This window comes from Balaenoptera ricei, chromosome 1, assembly GCF_028023285.1.
Source record: "Balaenoptera ricei isolate mBalRic1 chromosome 1, mBalRic1.hap2, whole genome shotgun sequence".
NCBI classification, from domain to species: Eukaryota; Metazoa; Chordata; class Mammalia; order Artiodactyla; family Balaenopteridae; genus Balaenoptera; species Balaenoptera ricei.
The window spans coordinates 193,107,742-193,129,901 of NC_082639.1; the positions used below are offsets into that span (position 1 = coordinate 193,107,742).

The 22,160-nt window shown below is 49.2% G+C and overlaps 1 protein-coding gene across 7 annotated transcripts in view; it reads left to right on the forward strand.

Annotated features, from left to right (window-relative positions):
• Nucleotides 1-22,160, forward strand: part of PPP1R12B (protein phosphatase 1 regulatory subunit 12B) — a 204,967-nt gene that overhangs the window by 115,833 nt on the left and 66,974 nt on the right. For all 7 annotated transcript variants that reach the window (XM_059943491.1, XM_059943495.1, XM_059943504.1 and 4 more), the window contains 4 exons: nt 3,803-4,006; nt 6,773-6,962; nt 7,049-7,161; nt 8,159-8,200. In XM_059943491.1, the coding sequence (XP_059799474.1) occupies nt 3,803-4,006; nt 6,773-6,962; nt 7,049-7,161; nt 8,159-8,200 (549 nt within the window). The remainder of the gene's footprint in view (nt 1-3,802; nt 4,007-6,772; nt 6,963-7,048; nt 7,162-8,158; nt 8,201-22,160) is intronic.

Sequence of the window (22,160 nt, forward strand, 5' to 3'; positions counted from 1 at the left end):
TGTATGGAATACTTTTTTCCATTCCCTCACTTTCAGTCTGTGTGTGTCTTTAGATCTGAAGTGTGTCTCTTGTAGGCAGCATATATTGGGTTGGCCAAAAAGTTCGTTCGGGCTTTTCCATAACATTGTACAGAAAAACCGAATGAACTTTTTGGCCAACCCCAATATATGGGTCTTGTTTTTGTATCCTTTCAGCCACTCCATCTTTTAATTGCAGCATTTAATCCATTTCATATAAAGTAGTTATTGATATGTATGTACTTATTGCCATTTTGTTACTCTTTTGGGATTTTTTTTTAGTCCTTTTTTTGTTCTTTTCCTCTTTTGTTCTCTTCCCTTGTGATTTGATGGCTCTCTTTAGTGTTATGTTTGGATTTCTTTCCCTTTTATGTGTATGTATCTGTTACAGATTTTTTGGTTTGTAATTACCATGAAGTTTGCATATAGCAATATATGTGTGTGTGTGTGTGTATGTATATATATATATACATACACACACACACACACACACACACGATTATTTCAAGTCGCTGATCTCTTTAATTTCAAATAACATTTTAATAACCCTGCATTTTTCCTTCTCTCCCCCCATGATTGCTGTTTTTGACATCATATTTTATATCCTTTCATTTTGTGTATCCCTTAACTGCTTATTGTGGATATAGTTGATTTTACTACTTTGTCTTTTAACCTTTCTAGTAGCTTTGTACTTGGTTGATTTACTACCTTTACTGTATATTTGCCTTTACCAATGAGATTTTTCCTTTCATAATTTTCATGTTTCTAGTTGTGATCTTTTTTTGTTTTCTTTTTTTTTCTTTTTCCTTTCTTTTGCTTAGAGAAATACCTTTAACATTTCTTATAAAGCTGGTTTGTTGGTGTTGAACTCTTTTAGCTTTGTGTGTAAAACTTTTGCTTTCTCCATCATCTCTGAATGAGAGCCTTGCTGGGTAGAGCATTCTTGGTTGTAGGCTTTTCCTTTTCATCAGTCTAATTATATTGTGCCACTCCCTTCTGGCCTGCAGAGTTTCTGCTGAAAAGTCAGCCGATAACTTTATGGGAGTTCCCTTGTATATAACGTGCTGCTTTTCCCTTGCTGCTTTTAATATTCTATCTTTAACTTTTGCCATTTTAATTCCAATATGTCTTGCTGTGGTCCTCTTTGGGTTGATCCTGTTTGGGACTCTGTGCTTCCTAGACCTGGATGTCTGTTTCCCTTCCCAGGTTAGGGAAGTTTTCAACTGTTATGTCTTCAAATACGTTCTGTGACCCTTTCTCTCTCTCTCTCTTCTCCTTTTGGGACCTCTATGATGTGACTGTTAGTGCATTTGATGTCATCTTAGAGGTCTCTTAAAGTGTCCTCATTTATTTATATATATATATTTTTTCTGTTCGGTGGCAGTGATCTCCACTATTCTGTCTTACAGCTCACTGGTCTGTTCCTCTGTATCATTTAGTATACTGTTGATTCCTTCTAGTGCATTTTTCATTTCAGTTATTGTATTCTTCATCTCTGTTTGGTTGTTCTTTGTATTTTCCAACTCTTTGTTAAAAACTTAACAACTTCTCACTCTGTTCATTCTTTCTGAAGTGCTTTGATCATCTTTACGATCATAACCTTGAACTTTTTCTCAGGTAGATTGCCTATCTCCGCTTCACTTAGTTGTTCTTCTGCGGTTTTATCTTGTTCTTTCATTTGGAACATGCTCTTCTGTCACCTCATTTTGCCTAACTTGCTGTTTGTGTTTCCATATATCTGGTAGGTTGGTTACATTTCTTGACCTTGGGGAAGTGGCCTTCTGTAGGAGGCGTCCTATACATCCCAGCAGTGCACTCCTCTCTGGTCACCAGAGCTGTATGCTCTAGGGGTGCCCCCTCTGTGGGCTGCATGGATCATTCTGTTGTGGTGGGCTATGTGGGTGGGCTGGTTGGTTGCCAGGCCCTGCCTTGTGTGGAGGCTGCTGGCTGCTGGTTGGCGTGGCCAGGTCATGAGGTGGCTGACTGTGGAACCCAGGGGGGCCCCAGGGCTAGTGCTGGCTCACTGGGAGTAGAGTCAGTGGGGCTGTGGCCCGCCCACTTCACTGGTGAGTGAAGCTAGGTCCTGGGGCTAGTGCTGGCCTGCTGGTGGGCAGAGCCGGGTCCTGGGGGTCTGGCTGCAGGGCCCCAGGGTCCAGAGCTGGTGTCAGACTGCTGATTGTTGGGGCTGGTTCGTGATACAGCTAGCTGTGGGGTCCAGGGTGTTCTGAAGCTTGTGTTGGCCTGCTGGTGGGCAGGGCTGGGGCCCAGCTGGCCCCTGGGCTGGTGCTGACCTGCTGGTGGATGGGCTGAGTCCTCCCACGGCTGTGGGAGCTGTGATTGTCCTGGGGCTGGTGTCCACCCATTGGTGTGGTGTCCACCCATTGGCGTGTGAGGCTGGTCTGAAGGCTAGAGGAGGCTTACTGGTGGGCAGGGCCAGGGCCCAGGGGTTTCTGGGGCTGGTGTCTGCCCGCTGTTTGGAGGAGCTGGGTCCCAGTGTCTCTGGCTGTAGGTCCCTGGTGGTCCCGGGTCCAGTGCCTGTGCACTGGTGTGTGGGGCTGGGTCCTGGGCCCTCTGGTGGGCAGGGCTGTGTCCAGGGGGTCATAAGGCAGCCTGTCTGCTGGTGGGTGGGGCTGTGTCCCTGCCTAGTTAGTTGCTTGGCCTGAGGCCGTCCCATTCCTGGTGCCTGTGTTCTGTTGGCTATGAGCGGGTCTGGGTCCTGAGGGTAATAAGCTAGAGGGAGGATTCCACGATGGTGCCTGCCTGCACCAGTGTCCTTGCGGTTGAACCAGCTCCCCAGAGTGGCTGCTGCCAGCGTCTGTGTCCCCAGCATCACAGGCCTGCCTCTCCGGGAGGCTCTCCAAGATCAGCATGTGGGTCTGACCCAGGCTCCTTTGAAATTACTGCTTCTGCCCTGGGTTGTGGAGCATGTGAGATTTTGTGTGTGCCCTGTAAGAGTGGGGTCTCCATCCCCACACAGCCCTCTGGGACTCCTGAAAGGAAGCACTGCTGGCCTTCAGAGCCAGACGTTCTGGGGGCTTGTCTTCCCCAGCGCAGGACCCCCAGGCTGGGGCTCAGACCCCTCGCTCCTTGGGGAGAACCTCCACAGTTGTAAGTATTCTCCCATTTGCGGGTCGCCCCTCCTCCCCGTCTTGTCGTGGTTCTTTCGTTCCGTCTTTAGTTGTAGCAGACCCCTTCTGGTCGCCCTGGGCAGCAGTTGCTCTGTGCGTCGTTATCCTGGTCGCCCTGGGGAGAGCTGAGCTCAGGGTCTTCCTGCTCTGGCATCTTGGCAGCTCCCTCAGGGGTGGTTTTTTGTTTGCTTGTGTGGGTTTGGTTTTTGGTTTTGGTAGTGGTTCTAGCCTGGCTCTGAATTTTCACCATTTTGAGCCTGGTTCTTCTTTCTGTGCGTAAACTTAAGTTTTCCTTGTATCTGCTGGACGGTCTCTGTTGGTGACTGCATGCTCTTGGCGGGTCGGGAGCGTCCAGGTGGAGATGTGAGAACCATGAGTGTGGAAGCAGCGGGCAGGCCTCAGTGCTGACCTGTTTCTGGAACTCAAGCAGGAAACGCTCAAGTATCGTGTTTGAAGTGTACCTGGGCTCAGGCCTGGGGCCTCTGCGTACTGAGGTGTCTGTTTTCCGCGTGTATTGCTTGAAGCGGCCTCACACATTTCGGGAGCTTCTTTTGGAATTTGGTACCATTAGATCTTTGCGGAGTTTCCCTGCTCGTTCACGGGGAGTTATTCCATGGTTAGGGTGAAACCTCTCTGACCTTGTGGTATTTTCCCAGGGTGTAACCCTGACGGATCTCCAGGAAGCAGAAAGGACGTTCAGCCGGTCGAGGGCAGAGCGCCAGGCTCAGGAACAGCCCAGGCCGAAGCCCGCGGGCCCCAGAGGGCCTGAGGGCAGCGCCCAGAAGCGTGAGCCCCTAGCTGCCCCTGCAGAGGAAGCTGGGGACAGCCGGCGGCCCTGGGACCGGAGCCTGGGGGACCAGGTGAGCTCTCTGTGCTGGAAGCAGGTGGCTGGGGGAGCCTCTTCCTCGCTGATGATTCCAGAACTGCCCTACTCTGCAGGGGACGCCTCGTAGAACACGCTATTTATGTCCATCTTCAGTTGGCAGACCTGTGTAATTGAAAGAATTCAGAGAATGTTCGTCCTTAAGTGATCCGTTTTTTCCTCTGGGAGTTAACTAATGCGCTTTTTTCCAGTTTTATTGAGATGTAATGGACATGTAATGTTGCAACATGATTTGATGTGCGTACATGTTGTGAAATGATTACCACCATACGCTTGGTTAACTAAATGTGTCTTTCTATTCGGAAAAGAGAGATCTTGGTATAAAAAAAATGCAAATAGAACTATAAGCATTTATTATTTAGTTTATGCCAGGCACTATTTTAACAACTTCAATATGTGTATTAAATTGTTTAGTCCTCACAACAACCCTCTGAGGTAAGTATTATTATTCCTTCTTAAACTATGAGTCAGTGGAGTGACAGAGAGGTTAAGTAACTTGCCCAGCATTTTGCACGGCTAAGAAGACGTCAAGGACTTCCCTGGCGGTCCAGTGGTTAGGAATTGGCACCTTCACTGCTGGCCGCCCAGGTTCGATACCTCGTCGGGGGACTAAGATCCCACAAGCCACGCGACCAAAATAATAATAATATTGATTTGTGTGTGTGTCTGTCTGTCTGTGTATGTTCTGGTGTTAGACTGTTTGGGTTCAAACCGCAGTATCCTTACTAACTAGCTGTATGGCTTTGGGTAATTTATTTAACCTTGTTTTACATAGTTTCCTAGTTTGTAAAAACAGAGCTTCTAATAGAGGGTACTCCTTGTGAGGTAATACGTGTATAGTGCTTGACACGTTAAGTGTTCACCAAATCTTAACTACTACGATGATGATGATGTACTTAAAAGCCTCCAAATTCCTCTTTTCTCTCTCCCTTTCCAACCGAATATATACGTATGTATAATAAGCATTTAGGTAATTGGATGAACGCTTATTTTGAATTTTAATTTGATGGTACAGTATTATAAAATAAAAGATTTTACTGGAAAAAACAAAAACAAAAGCAGAGGTGGAGCGAGGCGTTGGCCCCACAGCTTGCCCTCCTCACCACTAGTGTGTTGTTCTACCACCTTCCGCAGACCCAAGCGCTTACAGAGCGCCCTTATTCTCAGCCACAGGCTGTCACTTTGGGGTAGACGTTTTGACTTACGTTCCATTTCTCAATTGCACTTGGTAGTCAAAGTTATAGGGTTATATTTAAGGTGATCGTAACTCCTGGTTTACCTAAGATTGTTCCAGTGACACCTTTTATCTCTGGGTAATTATCCATACCATTCCTTTTCACTCTCAGAAATGTCCCAGTTGGGATGATAAACTTTATGGTCACCATAATTACAGGAGAAAGAAGTCTTCTTGCTGTAACTTTGAATGGCTAGGCTGCATAAACTAACTGAGGTTCTGTTGTTTATTTCATTGTTTTATCGGCTATTTTTTGAGTACTTATTACATACTAGGGACCGTTCTAAGCACGTAACATACATTCTCATTTAATCCTCACAGCCCTCTCTGAGGAAGATATTATTATCCCTGTTTTATACATGAGGAAGCAGAGATCAAAACTCAAGTCACTTACTTCAGGTCACACAGCTCATTCAAGCTGGAATTTGAGCCAAGTTCTATCAGACTCCCAAGCTGACTATATTTTATTGCTTCTGTCTCTATAATTTATAAACAAAAATTTATACAATCTCTGCATGTAGTAAGAATTTCTTTATCTCTGCATGTTCAACAAACCACATTAAGATTTTCTTTTTTTTTAAATTTATTTACTTTTGGCCGTGCTGGGTCCTCGTCTCTGTGCGAGGGCTTCCTCCAGTTGCGGCGAGCGGGGGCCACTCTTCATTGCGGTGCGCGGGCCTCTCACCATCGCGGCCTCTCCTGTTGTGGAGCACAGGCTCCAGACGCGCAGGCTCAGTAGTTGTGGCTCAAGGGCCCAGTTGCTTTGCGGCATGTGGGATCTTCCCAGACCAGGGCTCGAACCTGTGTCCCCTGCATTGGCAGGCAGACTCTCAACCACCGCGCCACCAGGGAAGCCCCACATTAAGGTTTATTGTCAAGCTCTGTCTGTCCTAACTCTCAAGGGAAAAAGAAGTTCAAAAGGGAAAGTGGGAATTTTTTTTTTTAATTTTAATTTATTTTGGGGGTGGGGGTGTGGCATGCGGGATCTTAGTTCCCCAGCTAGGGGTCAAACCTGTGCCCGCTGCAGTAGAAGCACGTGGTCTTAACCGCTGGACCGCCAGGGAAGTCTCAGAAAGTGGGAATTTTTCAGAAGTGTCAATAAGCCTAGTTATGGCAAGTTGGTAGAAAGCTCAGATTTGGTCTGTTTTCAGATAACTCCTACATTGTTTCTTCATATTCCTGAGCTTTTTCTTTTCCTGTGTAAACCTTACCTTTCAGTGCGCCGTCTTAAAAAGGCCATCATCCTTCCTATTTGCGTTGCAAAATCAAAGGAATTTTTATTACCAAGGTTGGTGCCCCCTAGTGCCCTTTGATCAGTTTAGGAAGAACTTTCCTGGACTGCTATCAGCCTGTAGCATCTTCAGAGTAGGCGTCTAGAACTCTTTCCTGTCTGGCTAATTAACTACTTATAAGCCTCTTGATATAGAAAAGCCCATTTTTAATAAATGTGCTGTCCTTACCCTTTGGTTAGACTTGACCTCTGACATCTCATCATGTGGATTGTTCCAGCCTGTGAATCGTCGCCTGAGGTGTCCGGCTCAGCCAGACAAACCCACGACACCAGTGTCATCTCCTGCCCCGAGACCCTCCCTCTACACCAGTTCCTACCTGCTCCGGACGGGTAGGTCTTCAGCCCCTGATTCAGAGAGTTCAGAGCCCCCCGCCAGCCCTGCAGGGGCAAAGGAAATGGACAAAAACGGTAGGTCGAGCTTCAGAAACCGCACCCTCCTCCAGTGCGCGTGCCCCAGGTTCTTAAGATCCATGCTTTGTTTTCTCTCTGACCAGAGGGCGAAGAAGCAGATTTGGGTGATCAGTCCTCTAACAGGCTGTCCATTCGTGAGAGGAGGCGGCCCAAGGAGCGACGAAGAGGCACAGGCATCAACTTCTGGACGAAGGATGTAAGTGGGCTGTCCGTGCTGGGACATCTCGCGTTACCCTGCGCTGCCCGCCGTCCTGTGTGTCGGGCTCAAAAGGAAGAGTTCCACACGGTGCCATGAATCGTGCAGATTGTCAGGAAGCATCACTGAGAAAAAGAGCAGAAGAAGAAAGACTCCACTAGTGTGGGACTCATTTGGAAGGTTCTGGCTGGGACGCCCAGGGCCTGGGACAGTGCCGAGCACACGGTAGGCAGGCAGCAAATAAGCGGTGAATTTACAGCAGCCGTGCAAACAAATACAACAAGTGCATAAGCCACTCGGACTTAGCAGCCCCCCAGCGGCCCCTGAGAGTCCCGTGGTGAGTCAGCAACACCTCAGCATTGTGTGTGTGCAGGTGCTAACCAAGTATTTCAGGGGCACTGCCAGAATCTCGAGAATTTCAGAATTTCATCTGACTCAGGTTTACTCTTTTGGAGAAAAAAAGGAGCAAGTGCTATAAAACAGCTTGACTTTGGGTTTTGAATGAAGACAGGGGCTCCTGCGCCTCCTCATGATGAGCACACACGCAGTTCTTTCCTTCCCCTCTGGTCTGTTCCCTGCTCGCTCAGCCTTGTCACTGGCATTTAGCAGTCAAGTGGCCAAGATCAGGTCCCTGGTCTCTAGTGACTCATTTGGAATTAGATGGACCATTCAGTGAGACAAGAAATGAGACAATGACGGTCGCCTGTTAGATACTACTGGACGGAAGTGTTTGACTATTATAGGACCAAAAGGGCTGACAGCTACTGACAGAGCCCAAGTGAGGTCCGTCTGTCTTAAAGGTTCTCCTTTTCCCGCCAGGTTCATTTGGCTCTTTGACTGCAGGTGGTGCTCCTGAGGTGCTGCTAAAGCAGCAGTGACAGTGCCCTTGGCCGTCAGCCCTCACTGCGCAGGGGCGTAATTGATGGGGCTGACCTTGTTGCCTCCAGGGATGCCTGTGACCGTGATCCTCTTGTCATTCTTCTTTCTCCCTTTCCAGGAAGATGAAACTGATGTCTCGGAAGAGGTGAAAGCAGCGTGGGTAAGCAACCGGCAGGGAGGCTGCCCCCCCCCCGTAGGGCTCAGCGTCCCCGTAGGTCTCATCCCGGCTCGCGTGCACACAGTTAACAGAAGGAAGAGCGGGCTCTGTGCAGACTTGGGTCCAGGGAGAGTTTGGAGGCAGACGCTCCTCTACGAGATGGGACGGGTGCTCGCTGGTGTACTGTTTTCTTTTTTTTTTAATTTATTTATTTTATTTCTTTTATTTTTGGCTGCGTTGAGTCTTCGTTGCTGTGCGCGGGCTTTCTCTAGTTGCCGTGAGCGGGGGCTACTCTTCGTTGCGGTGCGCAGGCTTCTCGTTGCGGTGGCTTCTCGTTGCGGAGCGCAGGCTCTAGGTGCACGGGCTTCAGTAGTTGTGGCACGCAGGCTCAGTAGTTGTGGCTCGCGGGCTCTAGAGCGCAGGCTCAGTAGTTGTGGTGCATGGGCTCAGTTGCCCCGTGGCATGTGGGATCTTCCTGGACCGGGCATTGAACCCATGTCCCCCGCGTTGGCAGGCAGATTCTTAACCACTGCGCCACCAGGGAAGTCCCCCGTTTTCTTAAATGGTGTAACAATGCCCATGTTCTTGAACGAGTTTCCTGCATTTTTCGGTGCCTCCTGCCAGGCTCTAACACAGTTACGGGCTCTTTTTCTCTATTGTGCTATTGGATCGTATAAAGTACTTGGAAATCTTGGGAAGAAAAGTGAAGAGTGGTGCTGTTTCTTATGGATCTACATCCTCTCCACGCTAACAGAGAGGAACACAAGAGTGAATAGTGTAAACGGTCCAGAAATCACTTACATTTGACTTTGAAATAAGGTTTAGCTCCTTGGCTCTTGTGTAACCAGATCCCTTAAGGCCTGGCACCCAGTTCTTCTCTGCTGTGGGCACCGCGGGTCAGCTCTCCTGAAGCTCCAGGTTCCTGTAAGCCACTCACATGTGATAGAAATTTAATGCTTTTCTAGTACCATTAGTACCATTTTTCTTTGGTTTTTGTTTTGTTTTGTTTCGTTTTTGTTTGTTTGTTTATTTGGCCGCACCACACAGGTTGCAGGATCTTAGTTCCCTGACCAGGGATCGAACCGGGCCACGGCAGTGAAAGCACTGAGTTGTAATCACTGGACCACCAGGGAAGTCCCTAGTACCATTTTTCAAGAAGGAAGGGATTTGGTTTTGACTAAATGAATTGAGACTCCATGTACATTTCTATTGGGAATTATGTAAGAACATGGCCTTTTTTCTACCCTACGGTTATGTGACAGTATGTTCTCAGAATATGTTTAATAACTCATACTGAAAATGAACAACTGATTTGTTTTTAGCAGAGGAAGTAGAAATGCTATATTATGTCATTGACCTGCCTATATTTTGGTCGAGATCCTAAACAGTCAGCAGGGGCTTCCAGAAAGCAGTGCCCATGGTGGCGTGGTGAGAGCTGCCTGCGTGCAGCTGCAGCCGGGGCTGCCTCATGGTGGGGAGTGGGCGTCAGGTGCAGATGCCGCGTGGAGGCTCCCCAGGGCAGGGGGTGTGTGCACACGACAGCGACTTCATTCCGCAGGGGCGTGGGGAGGCTTCAGGGGACGAAGAGTGAATGCAGGAGAGCTTCTGTGGGGAACTATATTAGAAAACCCCTAACGAGAGATCCCGGGTGCTGACTACAGAGCACTGAAGTGGCCCGTCACCCGTAGAGGGTCGTGGAGGCCGGTGAGCTCCACGGAGGGAGTTACACAGGAGAGCTTGGTGTTGGCCAGCGTCTCTGTCAGTGAAAATCTTTGCCTGCACGTTTCTAAGCTACTTGGTGTGAAAAGTCCTTGCCTGGTGCACCAGGCAAGGGCCACGAAGATGCCTCTGATGCCATGCTTCCCAGAGAAGTTCACTGAGCGACCACTGACTTAAAATTACAGAAAAGATGTTCTGATTGGTGAGATTGGACATAGAGTCATTTGTCAGATTGAAAAACAGTCCACTCATCCCATTGCTCGAGGCATCCGCCAGTGTTCCCCGCGGGTCCGGCAGACGCCAGTGTGGGTCTTCAGAGAGGGATGAAGGGCCGGTCCCCTCTCTACTGGCAGCTGCGTGTGTGCAGGTGGGCAGCGCTCACAGCACGCCCGGCATGTCTCCTGCCCGCCACGGTGCCCGGGGTGGCAGCACCCTGACCCCGGCCTGCGTTAGCGCAGCTCTGACTCGTTCTCTCCCGAGCGCTCGTCCAGCCCTGGCAGGCGTGATGCCGGGACCCATACGGCCCACAGCACGGCAGGCCCGTCACTGTAAATTGTGGAAATCTAACCTCAAGATGGTCAGGACTGTGTCACGACCGCTCTCCCACTCCAGGAATCTACTGTTTTTTAAGTTAACTATTCCCAAGACTCTGACATCTGTTATTTTAAATTGGGATAGATTTACAATCAGTGAACTGCACAGACCTAAAGTGTACTGTTGGATGAGTTTTGACAGTTGTAATCAGTGGTGTAACCACCACTCAAGTCAAGATGTAGAGCTTTTCCGTCACCTTGAAAAGTTCCCTCATCCCCCATCCCCTGTCCTGAGAGGCAGCCTCTCTTCTGATTGCCGCCACCGTAGAGTAGTGTTGCCTGTTCTCGAGCTTCGCGTACATGGAATCGTTCGGTGATAATACTTTACTTTAAGGGTAGAAAGGAAACTCTATCTCCAGTCCTAGTTGGACCTAAAATGATTCCAAATGTGTACAGATGCTCTCCTCTTCTCGAAGATTCTTCAGCCTCTCGCCCATATATCAGTAACAAGAGCATGGCTAAGAAAACCTTTCTGTTGTTTAACCTTAATCTCTGTAGACATCATGGAAATTTATCTCTTTTTGTGGACCTAAGCTAGAAAAATGTAACCGACATTTGTATACAGGTAAGGTTGATGGCCAGGAATGGCCCTGGTGTTTGTCGTGCAGTCTGGGAGGGAGGAAGGCCAGTCGTGCATTTCTGTGGTGGTGACACAAGGGACACTGAGAAGGCTGGGGGCTTGGTCGGGGCCCCGCACAGTGCGCGATTTTAATCAAAACCATCCCCACCGGGAAACCGACAATGGGCACAGGGCTTCACGTCTTAGCACCCCCTTAGCCGACGTGCTTAGAGCAGACGTGCGTGGTTGTCCGCGTTAGACGGGGACCGTCTCTAGAAGTCCTAGTATATCCTGTATCTTGCTAAGTGAAGAAGAAACTGAGTCTGGATTTACCATGAGGAAGGAGGCTACCGCAGTCAGAAGTGCTGCCCTCCTCCGCTGGTCGAGAGGGGCACACTACAGACGCTGCTGGCCCTTGGGCTCTTTGCATCCTTTTTTCACCTGCGTCTTTGGCCTGCCTTCATTTTGCTTAACGCTGAGTTTTCTCTACGCATTCTTGTCCTCTGAAGCAGACTGTTTCCCAGGCCAGTTCTGATGTATAATTGAATTTATCACTAGAGGGCACAAGTCGTCAAAAGAAAAGATGGTGAACAAGCAGAATGGTGTCTAAGGAAGCTGAACAGGAGACAGATTGCTTTTGTTTTAAAGGAATTGTTGAACAGTCCAGTTCAATGCAGTGAAGTTACCTGCCTCCCAAATTTGGGCATCTTAGAATTGGGAAGGAATTTAGAGAAAACTTGGGTTAGGAACCTCATTTTACAGTTAAGAGAACTGAGGCCCAGGGCAGTTAGGAAGTACTTGGGGACGTGAAAGCTCTAGGTGAGCGCCCCACACCCCGTGTCAGGGAGCCTTTATGGGACTGTGGTGGGGCCGACTTCACATCGCCCTCCATTCCCCATCCTTTTTTTTTAAGGGATACAGGTGAACAGTCAGATGAAGAGGTCCATCAGGTGAGGTGTGGATGTGTCCCAAGGTCAGAAGCTTTGTCCCCATGGAGGTGGTTGTACCACCCGCCCGGCATGTGGATATTACACCAACCCAGAAGTTCTCCAGACCTCATAGTTTAGGGATTTTTATGGAGGCTTCAACATGGGCCTAATTCATTATTAACTCAATCTCCACCCCCTTTACCTTCCCCCCAGAAGATGGGGGGTGAGTCTAAAAGTTACAAGTTTTTTTTTTTTTTTATTAAAGTATAGTTAACATACAGTATTCTGTAAGTTACAGGTGTACAATATAGTGATTCACAATTTTTAAAGGTTATACTCCATTTATAGTTATTATAGAATATTGGCTATATTCCCCATGTTATGCAATGTGTCCTTGTCGCTTATTTTTTACCCAGTAGATTGTACCCCCCCTGCCCCCTGCCCCCATTCTTCATTTGCTTTTTACTGAGCAGGTTACATGTTTGAATTGAGTTGCTAGTGGCATCTCGCCTCCTTAATAAGTAAAGTAAGGTCTTCTTGAAGGACACCTCGAAAGCCTCCTGAGAGTTTCAGGTTCAGTGGTAGAGGATCAGCCTTCTGCCAGGTGGGAGGGTACTTATGTAGGGAGGGTACATAAGTAGGTGGGTACTTATGTCTGTCCATCCTTCAAACAGGAAAATGCTTCTCCCTCTAGAATCCCTATTGCTTTTAGGCAAATCCGGTGGCATCAGTCTGAACAAAATCACGACACTTTACCTTCAAAGTCAGCAGTGTAGCGTCCAGTCCAGAGTGGAACCCGTGGTCTGGTGGCTAACCCTGCAAGAGGCCTTGGTTATACGAGACACTGTTAAGGAAGCACTGACCAGTAGGTGTTCAGATACCGGCCGTAGATAACCGGTAGCAGCTAGTCGGGAGAGACCTTGGTCAAGTGTGCAGAAGATAGAAGCGATTAAATGTAAGACGTTCAAACTAAATCAAAGAGAGGCTCAAAGTGAAATTTGCCAGCAAAGCTTGGTTTTAAACTAAGCTTTAACAGAAAATAAAACTTGCTTTGGGAGCCATTTGGCCCCAGAAATATCTCTAATACCAAAAGCCACTAAATGCATTTCCCATTTTGTCCTGCCTTCTCTTTTATAAGCTTCTCGTGTATTCACTGAACAAGCACTTCCACGTGCCTGTGGGCAGGGGTGCAGCAGAGAACAAAAAGCCCTGCTCTTGTAGAGTCTCCATTCTGGTGAAGCAGGCGGGCAGGGAGTAAAGTGAACGTGCCAAGCAAACAGTGTGTGGAAGGTGAAAAGCCGTGTGGAGTGGCTCCAGGACTCAGGAGGGGGAATGCGGGGCGGGGGCGCTGAGCATCTAAGGAGGGGTCGGTGTCGGCCTTGCCGCGCAGGCAGCACTGGAGCCCAGCGTGAAGGGAGTGAGTGGGGAGCCCCGTGGACGTGCGCAGGCGGAGGGAACGGGGCTCGGGGGGCCGTGAGGCAGGAGGACAGGCAGGACCTGTGAGGAGACGGCGTGGGCATGAGAGCCCGCGGCAGAGCCGGGCGGTCGGTGCCAGGGTGTGTGAGCCCGTGTAGAGCTCTGCGCAGCAGAGGGGCAGGAGTCACATTCTGGGGGCACTCCACCTGCTGTTTGGAGAAGACCCTCTGTGTCACCCTAACCCAGCAGGACTGACCAGGGGTTTGGGCCAGGTGATCGCGGGTGGTGAAGGTGCTGAGAAGTTTTCATACGCACGGCGTATTTCAAAGTTAGAATCAGCAAGACTTCTGTTGGATTGGGTATACGGTGGGAAAAACAGAGGGGGGGTCAAGGTTGACACCAAAGCTTTTGGCTCAAGTGCCTGAGAGGGTGGAGTTTTCATGAACTGAGATGGAGAGGACTGTGGAAGGGCAGGCCTTTGGGTTTGGCTCTAGAAGCCCTGGAGTTGATGTGTCTGACCGCCGTCCACAGGGAAATGTCAGGGGCGGAGTTGGAGGTACAGACAGGATGCAGACGTGCAGGTTGTGTCGGGAGCCGTGACACTGGCGCAGCTCACCAGGAGTGCGAGTGTAGACACAGAAGACGCCCAGGCAACGGGCGAGCCCGAGCACTGGGCTCTGAGAAGGGGGCTGCAGTTCCCCCTTTTCCAAAACCAAGTCAGCCAAACAAAGCGCACTCGCACAGAACAGGAGGGAGTCTGCTAATTTTTTCACCAGTTTTTCTCAGCCGGTGCAGGGGTGTTCCCCATGAAAGCTGCCTGGCCTGTTTATGGAAGAGCCGTGTAGTCGGGGAGGAGAGCCGGTTCCTGGAGCTCCCCTGACAGCTTCTGGAATAGAAATTACTGCCTCTCTGCAGACCTTGTCTGGAGGTCTCTGAAGGCCGGGAATGTCATAAGACTTTTTGTTACATGAGAGGAATTCTACTGATTAACCGTATCTGCAAATGATCTTTTAAGCTGACTCAGCTTTTGGTTCCCTTTGCCTTACCTGACTTTCCTCAGTTTTATTACATCTTTGAATAACTTGCACTCCATTTCACTTAAGGAGAGGCTTTCTTTGAAAAACTTATTTCTAGGTGCTCTTCTATATCAAACTCTGATTTATCCCTGTGATGGCTAGAATGACAGTCGTAGACTTGGAATTTTAGAACCGAAAGCAGCTTTAAACTTCTTCCCTGCCCTGCCCTGCCCTGCCCTCCTCTCCCCTCCCCTCCCCTCCCCTCCCCTCCCCTCCCCTTCCTTTCCCTCCCTTCCTTCCTTCTTCCCTCCTTCCTTCCCTCCCTCCCTTCCTTCCTTCCTTCCTTCCTTTCCCACATCACGTACCTTGCAGGATCTCAGTTCCCAGACCAGGGATTGAACCCAAGCCACGGCAGTGAGAGCACCAAGTCCTAACCACTGGACCACCAGGGAACTCCCCAAACTTCTCATTTTAGAGATCACAGCTGAGGAGGCCCAGAGAGAGGGAGCACAGCCGTGTCCGGGGCTTTGCACCGCGTTCTCCTGAGTCTGTATCTGTCGTGTATGTTGGATGATGTCCTGTCACAACAGGCTAGGAGTGCAGACCCAGGAGCTGGGCTCCCGGGGCAACCCCACCTTGACCGCTGAACTGCTTTGGACGAGATGCTTCAGTTTCCTCATCTGTCAAGTGGGGATAGTAATAGTGTCTACCCCTTAGAGTTGTAAAATGAAAATGAGTTAATGCATTTAAATACTTAGAGATGAGTAAGATCCACTCAAATTATTTTCCAAATCTGTAGGTTCCTAAATCTGGATGAGAGAAAGGCTTTTGGAATACTCTCATTGACCTTAGAACCCTGTGATTTTGAAGTGAAGTTATTAATTTATCCATGAAGAATGGGTTCTTTGGAGAGCCAGAGAAGTAGCTCAGGCTCCAGCGTGTGCTTGTGCTCTGAAAATGAACCTGATGAGTTTTGAGAAATAAATCTTAAAAGGAATTGCCGAGGTAGGGACAGAAATGAGTAGAGAAGGAAGGACCGAGAACTCAGTGTTTCCTCTTTTGCTTGGAGCCCTTTGAAGACCTGATGAGACCACGTCCCTGCACGTTTCTGTGTCCTCAAGCAGCCTTTCATCCTTCTGCCTAAACTGCCCCTCCCGTTTCTGTTTTTCTGCTCGTGTTCCCACAGATCTTTACCACTTCCCCCCACTCTCTTTCTTCGAGTAAATAATAGCCCTTTTTCCTACTTGCTCTAATTTTTCACAATTTTGCTTCTGGCTGTTTGCTGGATCTTCTCCCCTCTGTCAAGCAGGATTTTGAATCTTGTTACTTAATCTTGTGAAGCCCCTTTATCTGCTGGAGGGCGTCCAGCGATTTTCTGTCCGCTCTCCACCGCTGGGCAGTGTCTTTGCCATTCTCCTTTTAGGTAAAAGCCTAGGACTGTTTTGCTTTCCCTTCTCTCTGGGGCCTGATTGCCTAATATGGTAAAGTATGTCCCAGACAAGCCTGTGCTGTTGAGATAGAACAACAGTCTAAGTTTAAAGACATGGTAGGTAAGCTCTCGGGTGGAGTTGCTTATTTCTGTAGTAAAGTAGTATTTTTCACAGTGTACCGTAAAACCACCATAATCTTTTTTTTCAAAGCAAGCCACTCTTCCTTTTAATCGAGTGAAAAGATAGTAAAATATAGATTTTCCTCCCTCAGCTTCTTTATCTTCAGCCAGATAAGAAGAAGAGGAGAAAAGGGTGGTTAGCTTGTCCCTAGAATGAGAGGGCTTGAGAAGCCCGAGAAATTTGATGATAATGCTCATAGGAGTAGATTTAATGAGCAGGGCCGTCATGAACAGCCCCCAGGGGTTGGCAGACTCTCCACGCAGGCCGTCGGGGTCCCAGCAGTGACGGCGGGGGGCCGGGGGTGTGGGTGGGGAGACTGGGAAGCGCCTTCTGTCCAGGCTGCGTGAGGGTGCTTCTCCAGCTGTGACTCCACGCTCACTGGACGGCCTCTCCTTTCACTGCACACTTTCTCTTGCTTTGCAACTGTTGTTCTTAAAATACTACAGCTGCTGGGATTTGCTATATATGGGTCATACTTGTGCCTTGCTCTAGCCAAGCTGTATAAACCATCTTAAGAACAAAGTTTCTTTTGGCATCTTCCTTCCTTTTAAGGACTCTATTAATTTTGGGTCATGCCATTGCCAAGCAAATCTCAGTAATCAAACTGCACATGTATTCCTTTCAGACCCTGTAATTTTTGGACCCACTGTCCCATCTCATCAGTGAATTCTGCTTCAGTCAGAAATCTTTTTTAAGATAGAATAAATTGACCTTCAGGGTATCTGTTTGAGCTTTGCTCAAATGTCTTATACAAAGATGTGGAAGGTTTATCAACTGCTGAGGGTAGGACAGTTAACCTCTTGACCTTTCCTTTTATTCCAGTCTCTTCTTCCATGACTGCCTTCAAGGTATCAGTTTTTGTTAGTGACCTGTGACCTTATGTCTCTTTGTTGGAGGGACACCAGTGAGCTTGAAACTCTTCTGGAACTTGTCTTTTATGATTACAAAGGCAATGCATTTCATTATAGAAAATATGTGAAGTACCGAAAAGTGTAGAGAGTATTTCTAGAGGAGGCTGTACTTTTAGGGGTCACCGTGATGGGTGATGTTGTGCATGCGTTTCGTGGGCAGGGGCCAGGGAAGCCAGACACCCTTGTGTGTCCCGTAAAACAGACAGTTGTCCCGCAGCTGGGCTTCTCACCGTCTCCCTGGACAGTCAGAGATAAAAGCCTTTCTGTTATCTGAGTTCAAAACCCAAGTGGATTTTATGTATGAACTCACATTTTTTGGCAGAGGGAGGTTCTAAATATTCAACCACCGTGTCAGCTGAGGAGAAACCGCACCTTGGTTTTGCTCGTCCCTGACAGCAGTGCCTCTTGTACGATGACGTCATCATACAGCACACCCCTTCGGGACAGTCCTGTGGTGGGTCCACGCCTCCGGCTGCTCCATGACACCTGCTAGTATTATTGGTGCCCAGATTTACACATTGAAATCCGTGTTTCATTATAAATGATTTTCCCTTTGTTTCTTCATGTTTAATCATTGATTTTTGTGATTTTAGCTGAGTTTTACATCTAAGAATTTCATTTCAGGATAGTCAAGGTCGGGGCAGGGCGGGTAGAAGATATTTGTTATAAAAGGAGATTCATACCACTATAAAGAATAAGAAAATGTTGTCTAAGTCATTCACTCAAAAGAGATTATTGTTTGACATTACAGTGAATTTCCTGCCGGTATTTTTCCTAAGAGTTTTTTTTCCCAAGATCAACTAGTGACATTCTTGAGAGGAGGATCATTTTCAACCTGAGCATTCCTGGGACCCCATCATTACCGTGATGACAATTTCGTGTGAGGTTGTCTTCAAAGCACCTGGATTCGGCTCTTTTATGGAAGCAGTTGGTCTGTGCTGGCTTTGATCGTGGAGAGCCTCCAGGGATAATTGCTCCCCTTTCAGTGCAGTCTGGGGGTTACCTTAGGTACAGGAGTCTTCGTTTCTTCTGTTGATGGTGTGGCTGGAGAGCTTTAACCACGGCTTAGGCTTAGCTAATGTCAGCGTTCTAGCCCCATGATTGAGGTAAAAAGCTTAGTGTGGGATTTGCAGCTCTTTCTCAGCAAATGAAGTGTTTATAGATCTGCCCCAGCAGGAATGTTGAGCTTGAGGCACTGACAGATGTTGCCTTTCCCAGTGTTGTTGTGGGAGGACCGGAGGGGTAGGGTGGTGGGGTGAATGGTCACAGTTTACCAGTCTTCATTTTCTGCAGCTCCGTCTTCAGTCAGGCAAGCTCAAGAATTGGAGAGCAGGCATTTAGGGACATGAATTTCTTTCGTGAAAAACCATAACATTCTATCCAGACATAATCCTGTAAGGTACACAGATGTTCTCACAGGTGTGCCTTAGCAGCGCATGCTTTCCTGTGCTTTAACAGTTTTTGTCTTCTTACAACCTGAACTCTTACACTGTGAATTATGCCAAGGTTATTGGCTACTGAGAAGAAAGAAGGGACTTTTAAAAAGCCCTTTAGCAAATTAATAGCTCAAACTAAAATACTTAGTATGGTCTTGGAGCTTATAACTCCGGTTATATTCCTGAAATTGTTTTCAGGTTATAGAAGCATTTTAAGAGGAAAATAACGTGTTTGGATATTGTTTAGCCAAGTGAAACAGATCATGCGTCAAGGTGGGGTTTTGCCTGGCGCTGAGGGACTTCCAGAAGTGCTTCACCAAGGTGGCGGTCACGGGGCTGTCCTCACCGCGTGCTGCGGTCTCCCTTGCCCCCAGTGCCCGGCTGCTGTGCAGGCCCGCACTCTGCGCCCTGGGGGGAGGCGGCGGGCAGGCGCTCGGGCCTGTTGCCCAGCAGTGGGCGCGGAGCGGCGGCCAGCCTAGTCCTGCTCTCGGCACCTAACACTCTAGGTCGGGGTTCAGCAGACTTGTTATGCGAAGGGCCTGACTGTCAGCGTTTTCTCCTTTGCCGGCCACGTGGTCTGCCGCGGCTGCTCGGCTCTGCTGTCCCAGTGGGAAAGCAGCCATGGACCGTGTGTCATGAATGGGCGTGGCTGTATTCCAATAAAACTTTATGCACAAGCAGGCTGGTGGGCCGGGCCCGGCCTCCGGGCCAGGCCCCAGTTTGGCAGCCTCTGCTCTAGGTTCCCGGCTCAGAAGGAGTTTGCTGACGTCAGCGTGGCTCCAAGGGCCCACTCTCCCCCACCCAAGCGCTCCTTTGGTAATGCCGCATCTTGCTGCCTCTGGAGCACCACTGACAGCTCGTGGGCAGGGGAGTCACCTGTAGGGAGGCGTCCGTGTTGTCTGCCCTCAGCCGGAAAGGCACTGGTGGATTTTGGTCCCGCTGCAGGAAGCGTGGCAAAGCTTCCTGAAGGAGGAGCCCGGGAGGGAGAGTGACTTCTGTGTCGTCCACACGGAGTTTCTCTGCTCTGTTGCAGTTCTTTACCTTCTGAGGAGAAAGTCTGAGATGGTGGGTTCCCGGTCTGTCCCTTATCGGCTTTTCTCATCTGAGCCATCCCTTCCTGCCTCCCAGGGACCTACCGGCACGGCTGGACACAGGCAGTCGCTTGCCACGTGAGAAGTTCAGCTCTTTGTAGGCTCTGACCACACCCTGAGGCTCACAGGCTCTTAGGAGGGTGCCTGCCAGAAGGCTGTTGGTCGCTGTCACTCACGCTAATGGCTGGTTATCATTTGAATTCCTCAGGAGTAGATTCTGGAATTTATTGTCTTTTTGCCTTGTTAACTTTCAGTCTGCAGAGTATATGCAGGAAGGATTGCAGGCGGGGGGCGGATTTGCGGGGGGGGCGGGTGACATAAATCTTAAAAGCTTTGACCCTGCTTTTACTTGAAATGATATTGAAAACGAGTGGATTTTTAGAAAGAAGCTAATAAAATTTTGATCCTTCAACAATTTTAGGGAAAAAAGTGATGAAAGCTGACAGTAATCTGTCACAGTAAAGACTCCTATCAGATGTGGGAACTGATGCTGGGTTAGCACAATTAATTTTGTGCCAAGTAAGCAAAACCAGACCTTCTCTTGAGAATACGGGTCTACCTAACGTGTGCCTGTTGTCCGAGAAGTCTCTTGGGTCACCGGTGACCTTTGGTGCTCAGGAATAAAACAGTGAAATACCGTTTGGGCAACTTCGAGGTCATTTCTGGTGTGCTTGACTCAGAGCTCCGGGCAGGCTTGGATACTGACGCCCAGCCACCTGCGCAGTTCTCAGTGATGACGGGTGAAGGTAACAGGTAGAGCCTCTGCCGTCGTCTTCCTCAAACTGGTCAGGAAGAATCGCTGCGGTCATTTGTTTAGGACATGGGTTTTCGAGCCTCTCCCCACGCGATTCCGAATTGGTGGAGGGTGGAAAGCCTGGGAGCCTGCGTCATACAAGTCTCCAGGGGAATCCCAATGGGCAGGTTTCACAGACACTGTTCTCGAGGTACGTGACCGTTTAGGGGTTGCTAGCATCCCGGGGAGGCCGTCATGAAGCCTAGGACTCCCTGGGGCACAGCTCAGAGCCAGCCTCCACTCCTTCCCTCCCTGCAGAAGGCACACGCTGATTGGGTACCCGCCACGTGTCGGGCGGCGCGCCTTAGGGATGCGAGAGTGTGACGGCAGGCGTGCTCACATCCTGAGGGGCAGGAGCCAGTCCTGTTAGATGCCCCCTATCGAGACACCTAATAGGCCGTTGAACCCAGGAATCTGGTGGTTGTGGAAGACGTGCGACGGATCTGGAGTCACTGCCTTAGGACGGGGATTTAGTGCCCGAGGACTGGGTGAGACTGCTCAGGAAAAGGGCACAATTAGCACAAAAGGGCCTGTGGCCACATTCCCGATTATTCCAGGGCTGGCCCTGGACAAGACCCAGAGTATTTCTCCGATTGTAATGGAAGAACATGTACAGAGAAGTTGGTGGGTCCCATGATGGGAAAACGAAGTAGCTCTGATCTGACTTTTTGTCACACGCACACTTTATATGTACAGAGCAATCAGAGCCTGTTAGAATCCAGATGAAAGATAACGAACTAGGTCTCTAGCGCTCCGCATGGACTGAACGGGAGAAGTCGAGGGAGCGTGAGAAGTCGGCAGGACTCACTGTCTTCCTGGCTGTGGAGCGGGAGCATAGCGGGAGTGTGGGGTGGCTGGGAAGATGCAGGGTCGGTAGAGACGGTGCTGGCTTTGGAGCCAGAGACCTACATTCAGAGCCAGTTCCACCTCTTATTAGCTGTATGGCCTTGGAAAAGTCGTTTAACCTCTCAGAACTCTGACAGTGCTTTAATCTGCAAAATGAGATTACTGTTCCTATCGTGCAGGCTTAATGTAAGGAACAGCAGTACAAATGTCTTTTACTTTAGATAGTGCCTGGCTTTGGTAAGCTTTTAATAAATGAAAGCTACTAGTATAATGGTCCTGCACCCGTCTCTCTTCCCCCCATCTTTGAGCTGCTTTATTCCCATTCCTTGGAATGCTCTTCTTCTCGCTTTACTGCCTCTTTCTCCTCCTCCTCCTCCCTTTTTAATGCACATTCATGTTTTAGGTTAAGCTCCACCTCCTCCAAGAAGCCTTCCTTTGACCCCTCCTCCGACCAGACTAGATTCTTCTCAGTATCTTGAATTTACCTTTAATACACGGTGATCATCATTATGAGCTTGTATTTGCGAATTAAATTAAAATCGTTAAAGGCGTGGTCTGTTCCTTCTTCATTCTTTTACCCTCAGGATCTAGTGTGTAGGCATGTTTTCTCTGAAGACTTATAGAAGAGCTCAGTTGGTGTCGTTCACGTGTCTCATTTGGTGACTGTGTGTGTCGCGTGCCAAGTGAGGCCAGGAATTCAGGAGAAAGAGCGTGTTTGGGGTGCAGGTGACCATTTTGCGTTTGGTCGCGCTGAGCTGGAAGGGAAGCGTCCCACACGCGACCGGGCGCGTGGGCTGCGTGTGGGGAAGCGCGGGGCTGGCGGAAGCGAGGGCGCCGTCACGTAGGCCGTCTCTTCAGACGCGCTGCCGCCTGCGAGTGCTGAGTGACCGCAGCCAGCGCGGTGAGCGTGGTGGCTGTGGCCGTGGCGCCGCCGCGGCTGCGCTGGTGGCAGGGGCGGGTCCAGGGACGGGCCGCTGCGCGGAACAGCTTCCCCACGGGAGGTGGGAGCTCCGCTGCCAGAGGAAGGGGAGGGGAGCAAGTGCC